Source organism: Liolophura sinensis, chromosome 1 (assembly GCF_032854445.1).
Source record: "Liolophura sinensis isolate JHLJ2023 chromosome 1, CUHK_Ljap_v2, whole genome shotgun sequence".
In the NCBI taxonomy this organism is placed as follows: Eukaryota; Metazoa; Mollusca; class Polyplacophora; order Chitonida; family Chitonidae; genus Liolophura; species Liolophura sinensis.
In genome coordinates this window covers 61,619,259-61,639,421 of record NC_088295.1, presented here as the reverse complement: position 1 = coordinate 61,639,421, position 20,163 = coordinate 61,619,259, and the positions used below count along the sequence as shown (strand labels likewise).

Here is a 20,163-nt window from a genome sequence, read left to right as displayed (position 1 = left end):
AAGAACCGCCAATCAGTCGAACGACTAAAAATACGTAAAAGGACGGACGTTTGGCTCTCAACCAACAGGATTCACACCGCACATTTAAGATAAAATCCTCCATCAATACTACAAAACATAAATTTTAGTTAGTATAGAATTAAATCTATGGATACTTCTAAATTTAAACAAGACCAGGCGGTTACTTAGGGGACGTAAAAGGCAATTATAAAGCTAGCACAAGGATGTGAACTTGCCCCAAACAATACAAAATACACTCTCCAGCTCCATGCACTACCCCAATTCCTCAAGCTTTTCGCATGTGAAAGAGCAATTTTCAGTGCAATTTATACACATTTTGAATTTGATTTTGGAGACAAAACTACATTGGCTGGGTTGGCCAGTTTCAGGGCCTCCCAAAAAGTAGAATTTTATCATTCTAGAATATCATTCACAGAATAACGCCTTCAGAATATGCTTGAACAAACACCTTGTAAACATGGGAAAAGTTTGAAGAATTACAGTAAATACAGTCACTCGACGGATAACTTATATATCAACACTATAAAATTACGTCCGAGTAGTATACATTTGAAAACGGAAGGGCAGCATAACCGACTAACAGCTACTCTAAACCCTCATTTCGATACGACTATGTCTTACTGCTCATATACCAGTAGGTAAACATATATTTGCTAACCCTACATGTACAACAGAATCTCAGCTCCCAGCCTAAGGACATAAAACAGATCTATTTCTTACATCTCCAAAAAATTAGAGAGCAGCAAATAACTACTTTAACATAGCCATTCTTTATGGGAGAAAACACTTATCAGATTTTAAGAAAAAAAAAATATTAAAAAAAAAATATACATCAAGACTTAAGTTGGGTAACCATAATGGAAGATCTGCACCATTATACACACATTTTTCATTCTGTTCAAACCAATATCTTTCTTTATAAATATCTTGGATATGGCCATAACAAACCTTGACACTGTGGATTGTGCACAATTCATGCACCATGCACAATTCCGAACGGACTTCGTCACATTAAATAATAAAAGTTGTTATGCAACACACTTTATGTACATGTATGCATACATATTTCAAATAAACCTTCTGTCGAAAGCAAGAATTCACAGATTCATAGAAACAATCACTCAGTCCACTTGTATCTGATGATTTCCTGTAGGGCCTAATATGCTAGTGAAGTTCACGCACACGATGACAGGGCAAACATACTGGTATCAGAAGAGTAACAGATTTATGTACATATTGTGTATGGTGAAGAACAATCGGGTACTCAAGATATTAAGGTTTATACCACAATTATTGAAAGCAGCAAATTGACAAATCTGAACATATATCACAAATATTATATATATTATATATATATATATATATATATACGCCGTACTCTAGAATATTTCACTTATACCACGCCAGGCAGACATTATGGTGAAAGGAAACTGGGCAGGTTGCTGGCAGACCTTCCCATGTCCGGCCAGAGAGGAAGCCAGCATGAGCTGGACTTGATCTCACAGCCACCGTATTGGTGAGAGGCTCCTGGGTCATTACGCTGCGCTAGCGTGCTAATCAAAGGAGCCAGGGAGGCCCCCTGTTATTATATATGTATATCAGGTGGCCTGACTGACATGTACACATGTATACATAATGTATGTCTGTAGACAAAATGGAGACATTTCACAATTTATAAGTAGAAAAAAAATTATAATGTGCTTACATACTGTCATATCTTAAGTATAACAAATTGAGTGAGCATAGATGAGTCACTTTCTATTAATACTTTCTGCGTGTGTTATTTTTTTGCTAGGCAAATGGAAATAAAGCCTTGTTCATCCTCAGTTATGTACACACCAAATCACACAACATGTTGTAGGCAGATGCTGTGATTTTAGTGAGGGCCACCACTGCAGGAATGCTAAGTTTGGTCCGGTAGCACATAGATACTAAAAATATATACTAAAGATCTACCCACAATCACACATTAAAAACACAGTGAAATTTTGTGTGATTTATAGTTTTACAGATTCCAAGAATTTCTCAGAATGTTGGCAAAATCTTCATCATTTTCCACTCCGACACTCAAACCCTCGTAGTATTCCTCAAACACTTGGAATGTCACTTCCTCTGTTTTCTCACAATATTGGAAAGAGTCAAGGAATGACTTGAGAACTGCCATCTCAGAGCACTGACCTGAAGAAAATGTAAAAGAAAAGAATATTTAAAAAAAAAACAAAAAAAAAAAAAAACAACCTCTCCCCTCTCTCCCCCAACATCACCTAACACCACATTAAGCATCAAAACTTTCACATCATATCATTTTCCAATATTTCTTCATTTCACGGTTATATTTTCACAACAAGAAAGCATGATTTGACCGCTGTGAATTTTGTTATTTTCGACTCATCCAGGCTATATCAAATCAAAAATGGCATTATGGAAAAATAAGAAATTGATGAGGCTATCTCAGCATTATCAAACCTACACACAAAGTTGTCCTTAGTGTCAATGCGAGACTGTACTACCCGTGCTGATGTATTCTTATCAGTGATTGGGCAGCAAACTAATTCTGGCTGTGTTCTTGCACTTCACCTGATTTGACTTTGGGATGTTTGGCAGCGTTGTAAAACTTCTTCAGATCACTACATGTCACCACACCCTGTTTTCCTGCGTCAATCTTCCTAAATGCCTGAAACATTTAAACGAGTACTTCTACATGTACACTTCACGGAGCATATTTACTGACAGATTTTGGTTTTTGCAGTGTATGAATTACATAAATGTCCTCTTGTCTACCAACATTCTTTTGAAGATTTTCATTTTGCAAACAATATGTAGACAGTCTTTAAAGATTAATTGATGTTACTATACAATGTGACAGCAACCTACTTTTTGAAAAAGCCCTAACAAATTCTTCTTTCTTACTCTCAAAACAAATGACTTCCTGTATTCATTCATCTCTCCCAGAACTGTTCTGAGGAATTCTGGGTAATCCAGATATCCTGTCCCCTCTTCATCCAATATGGCTAACAGAGAGGCCAGCACCTGGTAAAATACACAGTCAACGCTTTAGTTTTAAACATAAAGCTTTCAGCATGCTATATCTGAGATTTTTGGCCAAAAATTTGATCAGCGCAAATCTAAGTGAATTTTTACTGTTATTTTAGAATAGTTACCTTTCCTAAAATATCAGCCTTGCCTGTCCATGTGTTACTGCTCAAAATCTAAAGTTCATAAAATTAAAAAAGCTTAAAAATTTTTGAATTTTACAATCATTTTAACACTATACAGGTACTTATCTGATATTTACTGAAATTCAGTCTTTATATACAAAGAATACAAATGTGTGAATTGATTCATCTATGAATGGCAATCAATCAATGAAATCCACAGCCCACACTATACACGTTGTTTCTGTTTAAACCACAACACACACAAGTCATTGCCACTATATCCATTACAGAGTCTGCTATTACTTTTAAGATTAAAAAACTCTTACCCCTTCCCCCAAGTCAATGTGGTAGTGCAGTAAAGCTTTCTCCAGTTCAAACCTCGGCAGAAGTCCTGTGTTATTTCTGTCCAGTTTCCTACAGTGATGACCCAGGCCCATGACTGTTCTCACCCCACGCTTCTTCAGCAGTTTACGGACAAATGCTGGGGAGTAGGAAAGGGTAATACTGTCAGTACAGATTAGAGACATTGTAGCACATCTATAACACAGTTGAAGCAACCACAAGTGCCGCTCTCTCAATTCAAGATCCATCTGGTTACCTGTGGCCTTATTTTATTCATTCATTTATTTATTTATCTGATTGGTGTTTTACAATGTAATCAAGAGTATTTCATTAATATGACAGTGGCCAGAATTATGGCGGGAGGAACCATGTAAAGCCCGGGCAGGAATCCAACACCATCTACGGGTAGCTGGAAGACATTCCCATGTGACTGTGGCTTTATGATATGAAGTTTGTCATGTGCATTAGAAAATGCCATGAGTGCACGTACATGAGTTCCTGGAGTAAACCACCAACCTTTGGCGAGCTACTAGTAAACTTCCACAAGTGACAAATATCCTATTGGTGGAGGGCAAGTTGTCTGAAGGGAGCTTGATGCATTACCACACCAGACAGCAATGCCGACAAATACTTGCCACTAAGGCCCCTATATAGCACTACACACATACTGCACGTACAATCTGTACTATTGACAGTACCCTCATTCTTCTAAAATTTGGGACAGATATTTAGTAGTGTTGAAAGTAAAATATTACATTTTTTGACCAGCCTTTAAGAAAAGTAAAGATATAAGTATGTTGTTCATTAGATGGTCTAATCATGTGAGAAAAAAGAAACTCAACATTCGTGCTAGAATTACATATATATTGGCTAAAATGAGCAGGCCAGGTGTCCCAAATTTCAGAAAAAATAGGTACTAACTAATGTTTTTCTGAACATTCCTTGGTCTTTATTTATCATTTGACACATTTAGTTAATTATGTTTATTTATTTGATTGGTATTTTATGCTGTTCTTTTCATTGGAGATATCTGAATGTGAATGCCAATGCGGAAATCTTCAGTGTGTGAACAAATAAATTTAAATTAAACTTAATTAATCTGTTCTTTAGATGCACAGTACTTCACACAAAACATCTCGCAAAGAGGCATATATACATCTACATACCCTATTTCTTCTAATTTTGGGAAACCTAGTCAGCTGATTTTAGCCAATATACAGGTAATTGTAGCAGAAAGAGAGTTTGTGTTTTCTCATACATACTCATACCTTCACTTTTTCAAAAGAAATGTAATATTCTACTTTCAACACAATTAATATCTGTCCAAAAATGAGAAGAATTAGGGTAAACAGTTATGTGAACAAAACAGGAGAATGTTTACTTTGAATCTCCAGCATTAGCACTCTATCCTCCAGCTCTGCCTTGGACTTGGGCATATGAAGCCTGGCATAGGCCTTTTCCCTGTCTGACGGCTTTACACCAGATAATCTGAGAGGATCAAACAAAGTATATCATATGCAGCAGGTAAATCAATAATTTTCTTTTTTCCCAAACCATTTAAGCATTGTTTACTCATAAGCAGGTTAGTAAAAATATCTTTGTGCGTCTTCGGTACTCTTTGGATTTTTTCTGCAAGTTCCTCAGCACAAAAAAGGTGTGCTGCAGCAAGTAAGAAGAGAGTTGGTCAATGTGGAACACTTCATTTGTATCGGGCCACATGATTTGTGTCACATGTACCTCACTTTAGGAGCAGATATATATGGTTGCACAAACTGATTATAAGCCCAATCACATTCTGGTTTCTTTACTATTTTACTGAAGTACACTCCTCTCACATTATAATCTAAAGATTTGGGGAAAGGGCCTGTGGGCATGCAACAGGGAAATTATAATGTGAAAGTGTATGTTCTGCGGAATTAAGTAAAACCAGGAGGTGTGATTCTTAATTTATTTATTTGATTGGTGTTTTACCCCTTACTCAAGAATATTTCACTTATATGACGGCAGCCTATGATTTTTAAGTACTGTGTAATTTACAGTTAACTGGTACTTAACCTACAATAGGTCACATACTTTGAATAAAACGTACAGAATGCATATTAAAAACCAAAACACAAACTTTCCCTTCTCCTATACCTTACCTTTACTGTTGAAACTATACATTTGTATTGCATATATTTTGTGAAATCAGTGCCAATTTAGGACATTTGTCCGTTTGTATTGAAACTGAGGTTTGACCCCTCCAACAAGGGAGGGTCATCAGAGGGGCTGGAAACAGACGTTCCAAATCTAGGTTAGATGAAGTGAGCTAAAGGGTGTTTCTTCTTCATTTTAGTGAGAATGGAAATAATTGCTGAAGGAACAGGAAAGCTGAACTCACATAATTTTAGATTTCGCCACATCATCCACATCTGTTACTCTGAAAACAGCCACCTTTTGTTGTCTTACTGAGTCAGGCAGAGAATGTAAGCCAGCTGTCTTGAACTCTAAATTAGCACCCTGAAAATGGGATGTGTAATGATTTCGGATTATACATGTTACGAACAAGATGAATTTTACAAATTGTGGTTTTCAATAAAACTGATAGGTATAAGCACAGAATCCAGACTTTTTTCTATCTAAAAAGCTAGGAGAACGCCATCATTTATTTCCACTGTGTACTTTTCCATGTAGTCTGCTGTTAGGAAATGATACAGTGTATTTTGAGTGAAAGATTTAGACAAACGACTACTCTGATGCAGCCAAATAATGCATGGATTATCTCCCCTTGGCCGGTCAGACACAAGAACTGTGTTCCTATGAACTTGCTAGAATTGTTGGCACTGAATAATGCCATGGTAGCATAGTTGATCTGATTTGCACATAATAATACACTGTATGAAATTTCTTGCAGCATTTGACTTGAGTGCGTATAAGCCTACATGAAGAAAACTTTGGGCCGTTGTGTTCCATTATGTTAATGGAGGGTGATCATGGAGGGAGCTCAGGGAGAAAAACCAAACTTTGCCTGGTACCTAGCCTGAGTATCACTCCATTTCTTCAACATAAACGAGCAATTAGGTGTACATATACTGTGTCTTCTAGTGGCAGGGTGAGTCCATGCTGCCACAGTGATGCCGTCACTGAAGTATCATGCTGGACACCAACCATGTCACCCCACCCAGTCACATTACATTAACACTGGGTCAACCAGTCCTGTTTACTTGCTCTAAACTCTAAAGTGCTGAGAGGCAAGCAAGGCAGCAACAAGTATCATTTTTACAATCTTTGGTATGACCCAACCTAGGTTTGATCCCGACTTGGATGCAGGTGCTCTCATCATTAGGCCACCAAAGCGAAGTGGCTGGCACTGAAGGAGCACCTCATGTATCCCACTGTTCAAAGACAAGCATCTTAACCATGCAGTGACAAACAGCATCTCAGGGTTCGCACAGTTTATAAAAAAAAAAAAAATTCCAGGACTTCAAAGACAAAATTCAAGTGATTTTTCAAATTCAATATGTTGTATGTCACAGTCACACACAGGCCTCCAGTCCCACTGGTACATAGTGTCACCCATGTCCAGTGACCAGTGACACGTGTAACGACGTGTGTGAATGAGACTGTCGTCTGTCGCTGTTCTTGAGAAAAAAGCTACCATGCCGACAACTCTAAATTCAGTTTGTGTACAACAGTTAGCAGTTGGGTTGTTGTTCAGTTTCACACCCTAAATTCTTGAAATGAAAAATTACATATGGCTCCTGGCATTTTGGCCCTGGCGAATTGAGCTGTTTGTCAACAGTTACCTCCCCTACCATATATATATATATATATATATATATGTATATTGAACGTGTTAACCTACAGTTCGTAAGGTATGTGTTTATTAATGTGAACATGTTGCAAAACTTACATATGCCAGACATTTCTGCATGTACAGGCTATACTAAGAATAGTCAAAATAATCCTGTATCACACGCAGGCAGAGCTGGCGGAAGTAGCAATCTCAATGGCAACGCGTGCGGATATACTGTAAGTATTCATGCTCCAGGGTCAAGTTTACGGCCCTGGAACAGTAACACTAAGATGCTGCAAGATACGAGTCAATACAACAGAACATGACAGGCTTTATACTGTTTTACTCTTTCACAGTTTGTAACATTTACTTCACTGAAATTCAAGCACTTTCATGGACCTTTACAATCAATTTCAAGCACTTTCAAGGCCTGGAATTTCTAAAAAAAATTCAAGTACTTTCCAGGATTTCAAGGATCTGTGCGAACCCTGGCATCCTTTTATGTCATGCAGAAGACCATAGTACTTACAGGATAAATGTCTGTTAGTGTGTAAGGCTCCTGCAATCTCCTCCCTCGTGCAAAAGTGTACTGGCCCCGAGGAATGAATGGTAATGCTTTAGCACTGAGGGGTGAATAGGGAAACAAAAAACAAAAAAGAGAATTAAAATTCTACCACCAGACCTTTGACAAACAAAAAATAATACACACTCTCTTTCACAAGTATCTTTTCATAATACATTTAATGTATTATTCAAGAATATTTTAATATATATTAGGATTAGGTCCCAGAGAACAAAAAGAAGATCCACACAAGTCCAACCACACTTGAAAGGTTAGGACATTGAGAAATTATATAAAATTCTGATCTCGCAGAAATAAGCCATTGTAAATAATAATTGAAAAATAAAAGTTTAATGCAAAAGTGTATGGTTTGGGGGGGAAAAGTAAAACCAGGAAATGTGCTTTTTAAGCACTGTGTAATTTACAGTTAATTGGTACTTAACCTACAGTAGACCACGTACTTTGAATAAAAAGTTGTGAATGCAAAGTCTTGCCCTTAAGCGGAGTCATAATTAGGCAAAAATACAGCAGATTACCATGATTACAACTCTTACCTTTTTCCAAATTGTTTGAATTCATATATCGTCAGAGAACCATCTACATGAAAGAAAAACCCGGTGAGCTCTCTGATGGCGTCATGGCCATTTCTGAAACAACACACAGAGACAGACAACATGGGTGTTTTGGAAAGTGGTAAAGAGCTATTTTCATCCTTTGATTCATCATGTTTGATTCATAGTTTGAACATTTCCACATTCATCGGTCTAAACTATAGTTCTGAACACAAATCTTTCAGTCTACATTTTAGGCCATCCTCAAAAGTGTTTGTTTCTTGTAACCCTACCTATATGTACCTACTGGAAGGAGACTTAACCATTTTTTTAAAGAGCATTTTATTTTATTTTATTTTATTTTAATGACAAATTTTATTTGTCATTAACGCAAACTGTCAATTAACTCACAATATTATTGAAATAGTAAAAAAAAAATCAAAACCAAGATATCCAAATTTTTGAAATAGGATAGGGTTACATGAAACAGGATTTTTTTTCACGTTGGCTCTACCAAGGATTATTTCCCCTTACCTTGTCAATAATCTGGCCCCAAATCTAACTCTTCTCTGTAGGAGATTTTCTGTGGCTGTAGTATTGGTGCTGACCCTAGTAAACAAACCAACAACTCCCACTTCATGCTCGTTGTTTTTGATCTGTGATTACACAACATCCAAATCTTAAGTTTCTAGGGGATGTTGCACAAATCAGTTTTCAATTTCAATTAAAATTGCTCTGGCCGTTCTTGGAAAGGTCTGGCAGCAACCTGCGGATGGTCGTGGATTTCCACCGGGTTGTGCCCGGTTTCCTCCCACAATAATGCTGGCTGCCGTCATATAAGTGAAATATTCTTGAGTACGGCGTAAAAAACACCAATCAAATAAATAAATAAATAAATAAATCAATTAAAACAATAAAAAATTAGGTACTGATCACTAATACAGTGATAGTTTCACTGATTTATTTAGTTGATTCATTGTTGTTTGACATCATACTTAAGACTGTTTTACATATACGATGGTGGTCAGTATCAGTGGAAGAAATCAAAGTGCCCGGCGTAAATTTCTGACATTTGGCAAGTTACTGACACACTTTTCCACATGTGCCGTACAGATATACATGTACACACAACATTGAAGGTCTTCAACTAATGTTAGACTGATGGTTACATGAGTGTTGTTGACCGCTTATTGTCACCAAGACCCGACTAACACTGAGATCAGAAAAATTTACAAATTGCCTGCTGAAGGCCGGTACCGAACCCACACCATGTATGTCCTAATGACTCCAACAAACAATCATCTGAAACACTTGGCCGCGATCCACTGTTCCATTCCACTGCCTTTGCTCTGGTCCACTTACGGAATGGCAGTGGACAAGTCATCTGGAGCTTGTGGATGGCAGGTCACCACTTCCAGTAACTCTGCTTCCTCAACACACAAACTCTAGTGTCGTGGTCTACATGCACTGCTGTATACCTGCTAATGTGCAGTCTAACTTAATGGTTTCCACTCAAAGCCTTTATCCTGGGCGGTTACCAAGCAAATGTCAGAAGATGCAGCTGTCTTACTTGGATTCATGGAGTGATCTGTTGGTTCCCCGGGGCATACCTGGCCTGTGAGACCTGGGGGCAGGGCGGGTGTCTTGTTCAGGTGCACTGATTACAGCTCTGCAACAACAACAGTGGTGTCCAGTTAATTATAGTTACCATTTCTCATCAAGATCAGAATCACTTATTCATTTGTTTGAATGGTATTTTATGCCATACCCAAGAATATATCATTTATACAATGGTGGCCAGTATTATGTTGGCAGGAACCAGGGCAAACCATCTGCAGTTTGCTGGCAGACATTTTCACGTTTGATTGGAGGGGAAGCCTGCATGAGTTACATTCGATCACAATGGGAGATTCCTGGGTCATTGAGCTGCACTAGCACCATAACCACTTGGCCACGAAGGCCCCTGGATAAGAATTCATCTATTCATCTATTTATATCATTTTTTTGTCACTTTGATGATCGTGGTCTGATTTACGGTTGAAGGAAATAAAATAGCAGAATTTATTTTTTTATTTTATTGGTGTCTTACGCCGTACTCAAGAATATTTCACTTATACAACTGTGGCCAGCATTATGGTGGAAGGACACCGGGCAGAGCCCAAAAGAAACCCACACCCGTGTTTCATCATAACAGTTACACATACAATCAGCTGGGTCTACCCTCAGGCTGCTAAATTCATACAGTCCTAGGCTCAAAGAAATACCTTGACAGCTGGTCAACCATTACAGTCTCTATGAGATGCTGCTTCCTTTTGAACTCTTCAAATTCTGTCTGAAAGATACGAAATGCAACAGAAATATCAAAGAAGCATGAAAAGCTCTGTAATGACTACATCCCAAAGACATGAACAAATAGCTTGAAAATATACGTACGTGTATTTAACACTGAATATGAAGGCGACTAAATTTATCGTATTATCATCAAAGCTCAACATAAATCACAATTTTTTAATGCCTATTGGCAAACGATACATAAGATACCTGTATACTTCTTTTGAATATCTCTATACACATTTCTAAATCATATACATTTTACAAACATAAACTGTTTTTGGAATTTTATATGAAGTTTGTGTCATTTTAGCTGGCTTTAAAAAAGTCTGTCTATATTTGTCCTTTTCGCCTTGAAAACCATTGACTGTCTCATGGTTTAAACATGATCTCTCCATAATATGGCTGCGATATTTCATACATTCAAAATACAGCCATTTTCAAACTATGCTAGCATGAAGAAAAACTGATTTAGTTCCATAATTTTTTGGTCAGAAGTGAAAGGGAAGGGACAGGAATGTCTCAGGTACTATATATCTGGAGATTGTAAGAAAGTCTTAGAAATTAAATGTCTTGTACACTTTTGGGGGAAAAATATGATACATACACTTAACTCGTTTCATCCAATTACAACTGATAAAATGAATTAGCCAACTTCAATGATTAGAATGCCCCCGTAATACTCAAGAAACACCATCACAACATGTCCAACCGCCATGAATTACATTAGCATATGAACAGCTCTAGACACAACCTTTTATTGATACTACTGCAGCAATCTTACAGCATCCATCTTCTTGGAGTCTTGAAAAGACGGGAATGACTTGTTGGTGTATGAGAGCTGCAGCTGTTCTTCCTCATCACCGCTTTCACTCAGGTCCTCACTGTCCCTCAGTCTGGGGGAGTCCGACTTGGTGTACGTGTTTTTTACGGCCTCCACCGCTCTGTTCACATCCTCCTGATAAGAGTAACACAAAAAAGAATACCATAACTCTTCATATTTTGAAATCAAATATTAGTAATGCTGAAATCCAAAAATTACTCTTCCATTTTTTGTGAGAATAGAGAAACTGTGTACTCCTCTTATAATTACATGTGTACCTGAGTGGTACTGGCTAAAAAGAACAGACCAATTGTCCACAAATTGTCCAGTAACTTACGGGAAGACAGAGTTGTTGTTGACAGTGATGACAATCGTGCTCTTCCTTTTGCTGGGTGCATTTTTGAAATGTTTAATTGTTTAAGTAAAATTAACTTAATACATGTATTTATTTGATTGTTGTGAATTTTTCACTTCTTCGATAGGGGTCAGTGAGGAACCTGGAGTCACCAACAACCTTTACCTAATTGCTGATGTCACTATGTGACGCACAGATACACATGCAATATCGGTGAAAGACAAGTGAAACAAACACTGGACTGGGCAAAGAAACTCAGGAGTTTTAATTTTAATCACTTTCAACATGGCCCCATTAATGGTCAGATTAAGGGAATCCACTAATTTTCTGTCCAAGGCCGGGATTCAAGCCACACTTTCTTAACCACTCCCTCTTTAATGTTGCATGTATCCACGTGTACCTCAGACACATGGGACTTCCTCTTGTTAGCATCACAGTACTGTTTATACAACTCACCTCAGTGACCTGGGATTTCCCCTTGTTAGCGTCACAGTACTGTTTGTACAACTCACCTCAGTGACCAGCGACTTCCCGATGTTAGCCTCAGAATACTATTTGTACAACTCACCTCAGTGACCTGCGACTTCCCCATGTTAGCATCAGAATACAACTCACCTCAGTGACCTGCGACTTCCCCATGTTAGCATCAGAATACTGTTTGTACAACTCACCTCAGTGGCCTGCGACTTCCCCATGTTAGCATCAGAATACTGTTTGTACAACTCACCTCAGTGACCTGCGACTTCCCCATGTTAGCATCAGAATACAACTCACCTCAGTGACCTGCGACTTCCCCATGTTTGCCTCAGAATACTGTTTGTACGACTGCTTCATCTCATCCTCATACTGTTTGTACAGCTCTCTGTGTTTTGAGGATGGCTGAGCACTAAGATCTTCAGGGACAGGGGCACTATCCCAAACTGTAGGCTGAAGCCAAGATCAATACATGTACATGTATCTATCTAATGTAGATAAATGATACTAATGTCTTCTTTAAAGTACCTGAAAACAAAACACATCTGAAGATGTAAATTTAGACACTGCGCAGGGCTCTAAATGAACAATATTATGATGAAACCCTTCATACATATTCTGTTAACATTATGACGTACATAGATTTTCCTGGATTGCCCTCCGAATGTTCTTGTTTTCCCACTAACCCTGTTGTTTACATACCTGTTATTTTGTTATTACACTATCTTTACAAACAGACTTCAGACTTGTTGAATTTGTTTAAAGTTAATCAATATTCATCTCATGATTAAGATTTACTGAGGACATGAAAGCGACGAAATTTGCGATATATCTGTTTACATGTCATATGAAATGCCAAGTCTCTAATGCAGCAAGAAATGGAGCTATTATGTGGCAACATCTATGGGAAAAACACCTGCTTTAATATTGTGGTCATTTTCGTTAATCTTCTAGGTAATTTACCACCTGGTTTCAGCGATATGGAATTTACTACTAGGGCAAACACATGGGAAAATACAGCATAGATTAGAAGTTACGACCACTGCATCCAGAGACCACCAGGTGGCGATGCTTCACATTGATTGGTTAATATTTCACCGACATGTGGCACTTCTTTCACAAGGTCTGAAGATATAAATTTGGGAAAGAGACAGTTGATGTTCACTTGGTCTTTATTTAACATGCTCTATAAATAACATGGACCTCACTAAGCAATAATATTACACAGAAGCAATTCGGGGTACCCGGTGCCAGCATTAAATTTACCCGTGGTAAAAACTTGTGTTAACCCAATGACACAGGTGGTCGTCCTGTAGCTGAAAAGCTAAGACGTTAGCATCCAGTAGTTACATGTTACTAAGAGTGAATTATAGGTACCGTTTATTAGGCAATATTACCAAAATCATCTGTCCAGTCAAGGGATTTATGCCATGATAACAGAAACAGACTGTAGGTAAACATTTATGTATATTCAAGCATTCACTGTACCCATACCCATAAAAGTTAATTTGAACTCTGACAAGGGAATGGTTTGGTTTACCATATTGTTAGAGTTAGGAAAACTGCAGCCCAGTGGCTGGGTAGTCAGGGAGTCAGCTACATTTCAATTCCATCAGCAGGCAACTTGAAGCATATCAAGAGTTCTTCCAATACATCATTTCCTAGTCTAATACAAGAATGGGTAACAAGTGGACTAGATGTCTAACCAACATACACTGATCACCAAGACTGTATTTACACAGGAACTGCACATCTACTGGTAGACATAGTATACGAATACTCTGCCTATGATATTTCTCCGGGTAAACTATGCTGCAACTCAGCTACATAGAATTTCACAGTTACCTCCCCTTACCTTACCCAGCCGACAGATGCATAGGGGGTGATTTACCTGTGAGCAAGTCATTTCACGCCACAAAGTGGACACTCCGAAATGGGGATTGCAAGTGGTCCAAGACAGAAGTGCGAATATTGATTAATTCGAAAGAAATCGATTTTAATTCCATTTCAAATTTTAACGATTGATAGCTTGCTTACAGAATAAATGTGTTACTTTATATTTCAATACCGCATTTGTTACTTAAATATTAATTAAGTCAAGATGCGTATTTCTGCTTGAAAGCCAGTTGTGTCAGTACTGATTATACAAGGGTGGCAAAACTAAGAAAGGCGAAATAATTCAATTAAATTTTATTGGCATCCTGACCGATCGATCGTGTATTTCAGTATTGAAACATATATACTCGAGATACGCGGTTGACCATAACAATATAAATAATAACACTAATAATAATTATTTCACTTTTACTTAAAATAAATTTGAAAAAAAGGTATATGAATTTATTATCATCATATTATTAAAAATGATAAGAATAAAGTAATGATTTTTAAAGCCAGACCATGACAAAGGTAGTAAAAATTATGTACCCAGATACAAACACCAAAACACACCGAGATACCAACCCATAGATATATGCAAAGTGGGGAAGGACAAAAACCCTGTCGGACAAAAACCTGTGTACAAAACCCCTTCCTTGGATATGTTTTGTTGATTAATTAAGACACCTGGGCTATTGTCCACAGGGTTTTGGGTGTACCAGATTTTTGTCCGTTGGGGTTTTTGATGACCGGGGCTTTTGTCCTGGATTGATGCAACTCAAGATGCCTCCATGGCATTCACACATGGGTGAAAAAATGCATTCTTAGAAGTAAATAAATGTCATAGTTATAAAATATTACTTCCTTTTGCTGAAAACTTTTGTTTTTTCAGCAGCATATCATCCTACATGTATCTTTCCCAACAAGCCTCTAAACACTTTCAATAATTAACAGAATTCTCAGATTCATATTAGACGCAAATTCATCACTGGGCGAAGTTTTAGGTGACTTTCTGTAACTCAGGCATTTTGAGAATTCAGGTCCCTGTAATTGGAACATGCCTGCATGCTGATCACTGATATAGTGCCAGGGTGGTTTGGAGGTAGTGGAAAAAGGGATGAAGGCTGGTCAAAACAGTGACAGAAATACTAGGAAATCTGAACAAAAATCAAACACAGTTTTGTGGAAACAACCCATAAACACTTACTTGTTTTGTTTTTGTAGGAGTGTGTAGCCTTTGCTCTGTGGGAGTGAATTTGGTGCCCATCTCCTACCATAGACAGAGCAGGAACGTCAGCAGGTCTTGAACTCTGCCAAAATATGTTGATTTGACTTCATTTCATTTTTGTTGAAAAGCCATACTCAGTTTATTTAACTGACTGAGCCATTTTCTTGGATGGAGGAAACCAGATCAAGTACCCACCATGTGAACACCTGCATTAACTGAATAACTTTTCTCTCTCACAAAAGAAAGGAAAAACTTAAGTTTCACACCAAATTTCAATTGTGACCTTGTGACTACAAAAATATACTGGAGACTTATAGTCTTACTGTCAATACACAATGTCCATGTTAACAGCAATTATTCATTACAAATTAAACAACAAAATTTGGTGCATGGAAGAAAAAAAGATCCCGCTAACAGATATATGTGCAAACAATTCAAAAATTCATCAACATTGTGGAAATCATAAAATACTCTGTCCTCATCCCATCTACACCCACTTAAAAATAGAAGAGAGAAATGATAGTTCATGTTTATTTTTGTTATTTAATTTATTTGATTGGTGTTTTACATCGTACTGAGGAATACTTCACTTATAGTGAAATCAAATCAGACAGAGCACCGGGAGCAATATGCATGTTTTAAGATGGTGTAAGATGTTATTACCTTCCTTTGAGCTGAAGGTACTCTGGAACTGTACTGACTTCTGCTTGTGCTAAAACCAAAGAAAATGTGGCAGCAGTGCTACACATATGTGTATACAGACACCATTATGACATTTCAACATTAATTTTACCTAAGACCTTAAACAGTATCAAAGGATGCACGAGAAAGAACTCTAGAATAAGTGCCACCAATAGGTCTGCTCTGACAACAACTGTGACAGCTTGTTATAAAGGTTGTTATGACGTTATGTCAGATAAGGGTTTGAGACGTGAAACTACAAGAAGTGGGATATGGCTAATTAAAGCATACGGTCAACGTGGCTTATGTCATGATAGACAAATACTTTCTAGGTTTTAAACAGAATGTGAAAAAACATGATATGATCCTTTGAGATGTCGAGAAATCTTAAAAGAAGTGAATGTTTTTCAGCTAAAGAGTTTGCCAAAGGTGTTTATTTAAATTTTAAAATTACTGCCAAATGGATTAAAAAAAATACATAGCGTTCATCTTAGACTTTTCAATAATGTTACAAAATCAAAATCTGTCTTTAAGGTAGGTCCTCAATTAGCTTATGTCACTTAAACTCCAAAACTATCCATTATTCATTTTCTGATGTCACACCTAGTCACAGCTTACTACTAAAAATGCACCTTTTAAATGGGAGAGTGACCTCAAGGGAGGCAATTTAGTGCAGCCTATCCAGGCTCTCACCCACAGATATATTTTAACAGATATCATCACTGTGAGCTTCCTAATTTGATGTGGATCTGTGTGTTCTCCTAGGATAGTAAGAACGACTAATCACTCTTCCTAAAATTCTATCACACAAAGTACAACTCAACATTATATGAAAGGAAAGAGTGAAATATTGGTGATTTAAAACATTACTGATGTTTACACTGTAACAAGTATACATGTAAATTAATGTATATGTCTGACCCCAACACCATGGCTCTGGCATAAAGTTTGACTACATAAATTTGATTGACCCTGTCAAGGTGTATTTATCTGCACTTTCATTTTCTTCATTATAAGGTTTGATAAAAGTTCCGGAGTACATGTAAATAAATGCAATAACTTTGGGAACAGGCTTCTTTGAATGAATACGTGTACATGTCTGGACAAAATGCTGTCTTATCCTTGAACATCTATAAACTGGTTAACAGAAAAGACAATACCAGAACAAGTGTATATATGCATGGACAAAGTATCCCACACGGAAGCATAACTTTTTGTTTTTGTGATGAGATTTTGAGATATTGCAGTCCACGGCAAGTAAAGACATCTTCAATCAGACAATCAACAACATAGCCACGTTATCAGTTTTAACCAACCAGGTGCAAGTTATTTCTTATAACCCGAGGACCATGGGGTATGAGTGACAAATCATGTTTTCAGTTATTCTACCATGGAGCATCTCATGATCTTGTAAGAATTCCTGATTAAAAGTTAATTGCAGATTCAGTAATCACATAAAAAAAAAATGTCTCTAGCTGTGTCCATCCCTTTTTGAAAAATAAGTCATGTTATATGTTGAGATTTCTTTGTTGAAGATTAGGTGGTTATGCAAGTAACTGCTATACCTAAAGGTTGAAACTGTACCCGGAGTGTTAAGAGAGACATCGTAGATTTCCAGAGGCTTCCCCTGGGCTTTGTCCGATTCCTTTAAGTACTGAAGGTTCAAACATGGCACACTGGAGTTCAAAATAAAGATAAAGAACATGGGATAAGATATATCTCTCAAGATTAGCCATATTTTATAAAGAACTACTAACGTGAAAGACAGATTAACATCATATGTATCCGAAATATGTCCCATTTTCTTGAGAAGGAAATTTATTGCTTACTTTGAACTGCACAATCCTAATATAAAAAAATTAGTAAATGTATTTTTCTGTTAAATTAGGCTGAAACCAAACTGTGCATACCAAAAGAAATCTACATCAATGTTGAAGGTACAACCTAGAAAAACATATGGAAAATCTTATCAGAAAGGCCATGCAAAAAGCACAAGCCTGACGATAATACTGACACTGGTCTGAAGGTCACCCATGGTATATCTCCCACATGCTGAAACTACATGTCAAATATAGTGTGGGCTTATAAGCAGAGTCTAACCATTTTGGTGGGGCTCTTATTAAAAGAGTCGGCCCATTTAAAAGTTCATCGTACCTGTCTGGTCTGCTATTTGGTCTGGGTGAGTTGGTGAGACGCACTGACACAGGGGGGTCATACTCAATCTCTTCTCCCTGGGCATCACAGAAAGATATACTATTATCACAAGGTTTGATACAGGATTCATACATGAAGACTGCCCAACAGATTTCATCAATGCATGTACTATTAAATAAAGGGGCTAGATTCATGAAGATTACTTAGTGTTAAGTCACACTTAGCTAAGTGAGCTTCATAAAACTGGCCCCAGAACCACATGTAAAATATTCAATTATACTCAAACCTTCAAATCCACATGCTTAGATGTGCTGAGGCAGACCAAGTAAACAGCATATGGCCATTATACCAAATCAGTAAATAAAAATTAAAAATGCCTGCAATAGCCTAATGTCAATATTCCAAAGAAAAAGAAAGATATATACTGTTATGGGATTGCGTCTGAGTTGAGGTTTGCCACTTGACGGTCGACTTGCGGGACCATTGCCAGCTAGGTGCCGCTGACTCGTTCTGGGGGTGGGTGATCCCTGTAACGTGAAGTCCATATGGATTGGCTGGAATGATGATAAGTGATGTCCTGCAAAGTAACAATCACTTGTTTATTATTTACAACAGTTCTTACCCTAAATTACTTAAGCACAAAAACAATTTAAGTACATGTATTAACTTTTAATTATATCTTTGAAAGAATTAGGACATACAAGTGTTAATTTCACATTCAGGTATGTAAAGAATATGTTTTAGATTGAGAGTAATATTTTGTTTAAATCCAAAACCAGAAGTTATTTGTACATTTGAAGTCACCCTTTATTGAATTCCTAATATTCTTCATATTCCTTGCACCAATCTGTGAAGCCTCTCACCAATGCGGTCACTGTGAGTTCAAGTCCAGCTCATGCTGGCTTCCTCTCCGGACGTATGTGGGAAGGTCTGTCAGCAACCTGCAGATGGTCGTGGGTTTCCCACGGACTCTTCTCGGTTTCCACCAACCATAATGCTGGCCGCCCTCATATAAGTGAAATATTCTTGAGTACGGCGTAAAACACCAATCAAATAAATAAATAAATTAATTAGAACAGATTTATTACAGCCATGAAGGCTTTTACAATACATGCTCCTCGGACGTGGCTGCCATGTTGAGCAGCTACATGTAGGCCTACGTGCACGTCCTGCCCCATAGTGGAACAGTAGGAAGATGGCAGCCACAGCCGAGGAGCATTTGCCATGGATGCCTTCATGGCTTTAATAAATCTATTCTAAAGCGAGCATATGGTTGCGGTTTGGTGGGTGCAAAAAAGCAAGTATTTAGGTTGGTGTCTTTTATTTGCACGAGACTTGTTTGACAATAAAGAGAACCGCTCTAGACCTTCATTGAGTACGAAATTAATACAGTTAGCATCGTGACTCCAACGACGCTAGGCCAATATAAGAAAAGGAGTTGGAGTCTTTCAGGGCTGGTGTGTAGCAAGGTCTGGCATCAACCTGTGGATGATCATGGATTTTCCGGGATCTGTCCGGTCTCCTCCCACCATAATGTTGGCCACGGTCACATAAGTGAAATATTCTTGAGTACGACATAAAACACCAATCAAATAAATTAAGATGCACTGTGTCTGCATTTCTTAACAGCGAACTACAACCGCGCGAAGAAGTCTGGTAACTTCTCGGCGCTGTCTAGTGGTTCATTTCAAGTTGTCACCCTTAATTAAATATCGCTTGACCCAAACTGCATTTACCGCTACTGGGATGTATTCACTTACAAGAGAGAGTAGAAGACATGCAATTTGTCGAAGAACCGGTATCAGTGGAATGCTTTTATTGTTTACGTCG

At 37.7% G+C, this 20,163-nt stretch overlaps 2 protein-coding genes across 4 annotated transcripts; both read right to left on the bottom strand.

The window, feature by feature from the left end:
* Positions 1-1,395: 1,395 nt before the first annotated feature.
* Positions 1,396-15,488, bottom strand: LOC135482063 (calcyphosin-2-like). 3 transcript variants are annotated; one of them, XM_064761894.1, is made up of 14 exons: positions 15,478-15,488; positions 12,693-12,845; positions 11,525-11,698; positions 10,674-10,741; positions 9,980-10,078; positions 8,944-9,018; positions 8,413-8,505; positions 7,826-7,919; positions 5,902-6,020; positions 4,903-5,009; positions 3,506-3,660; positions 2,932-3,051; positions 2,599-2,695; positions 1,396-2,199 (listed from the first exon to the last, which is right to left on the bottom strand). In XM_064761894.1, the coding sequence occupies exons 2-14, from the start codon at positions 12,750-12,752 to the stop codon at positions 2,027-2,029; spliced, it is 1,434 nt and encodes a 477-aa protein (XP_064617964.1). In that variant the 5' UTR covers positions 12,753-12,845; positions 15,478-15,488; the 3' UTR covers positions 1,396-2,026. The 3 variants fall into 3 exon arrangements, with proteins under 3 accessions (XP_064617964.1, XP_064617965.1, XP_064617966.1); XM_064761895.1 differs by lacking the exons at positions 12,693-12,845; positions 15,478-15,488 and adding an exon at positions 12,534-12,580; XM_064761896.1 differs by lacking the exons at positions 12,693-12,845; positions 15,478-15,488 and adding an exon at positions 12,487-12,520.
* Positions 15,201-20,163, bottom strand: LOC135463045 (uncharacterized). Its single transcript, XM_064740368.1, has 7 exons — positions 20,094-20,163; positions 18,759-18,910; positions 18,334-18,410; positions 17,745-17,855; positions 16,162-16,210; positions 15,478-15,580; positions 15,201-15,394 (listed from the first exon to the last, which is right to left on the bottom strand). Exons 2-7 carry the CDS (start codon positions 18,876-18,878, stop codon positions 15,201-15,203), a joined length of 654 nt encoding a protein of 217 aa, XP_064596438.1. The 5' UTR covers positions 18,879-18,910; positions 20,094-20,163.

What these genes read in the sequence shown, in the direction of transcription:
- LOC135482063 (XM_064761894.1), bottom strand. Translation starts at nt 12,752, where the DNA reads ATGAAGCAGTCGTACAAACAGTATTCTGAGGCAAACATGGGGAAGTCG. An exon ending in GGGGCCAGATTATTGACAAG is followed by an intron (nt 8,506 to 8,943) that starts GTAAGGGGAAAT and finishes GTGTTGTTTCAG; the next exon opens with AAATGGCCATGACGCCATCA. An exon ending in ACATTGACTTGGGGGAAGGG is followed by an intron (nt 3,052 to 3,505) that starts GTAAGAGTTTTT and finishes GTATTTTACCAG; the next exon opens with GTGCTGGCCTCTCTGTTAGC.
- LOC135463045 (XM_064740368.1), bottom strand. Translation starts at nt 18,878, where the DNA reads ATGGACTTCACGTTACAGGGATCACCCACCCCCAGAACGAGTCAGCGG. An exon ending in TCAGACGCAATCCCATAACA is followed by an intron (nt 18,411 to 18,758) that starts GTATATATCTTT and finishes TGTGATGCCCAG; the next exon opens with GGAGAAGAGATTGAGTATGA. An exon ending in GGTACAGTTTCAACCTTTAG is followed by an intron (nt 16,211 to 17,744) that starts GTATAGCAGTTA and finishes CTTTGGTTTTAG; the next exon opens with CACAAGCAGAAGTCAGTACA.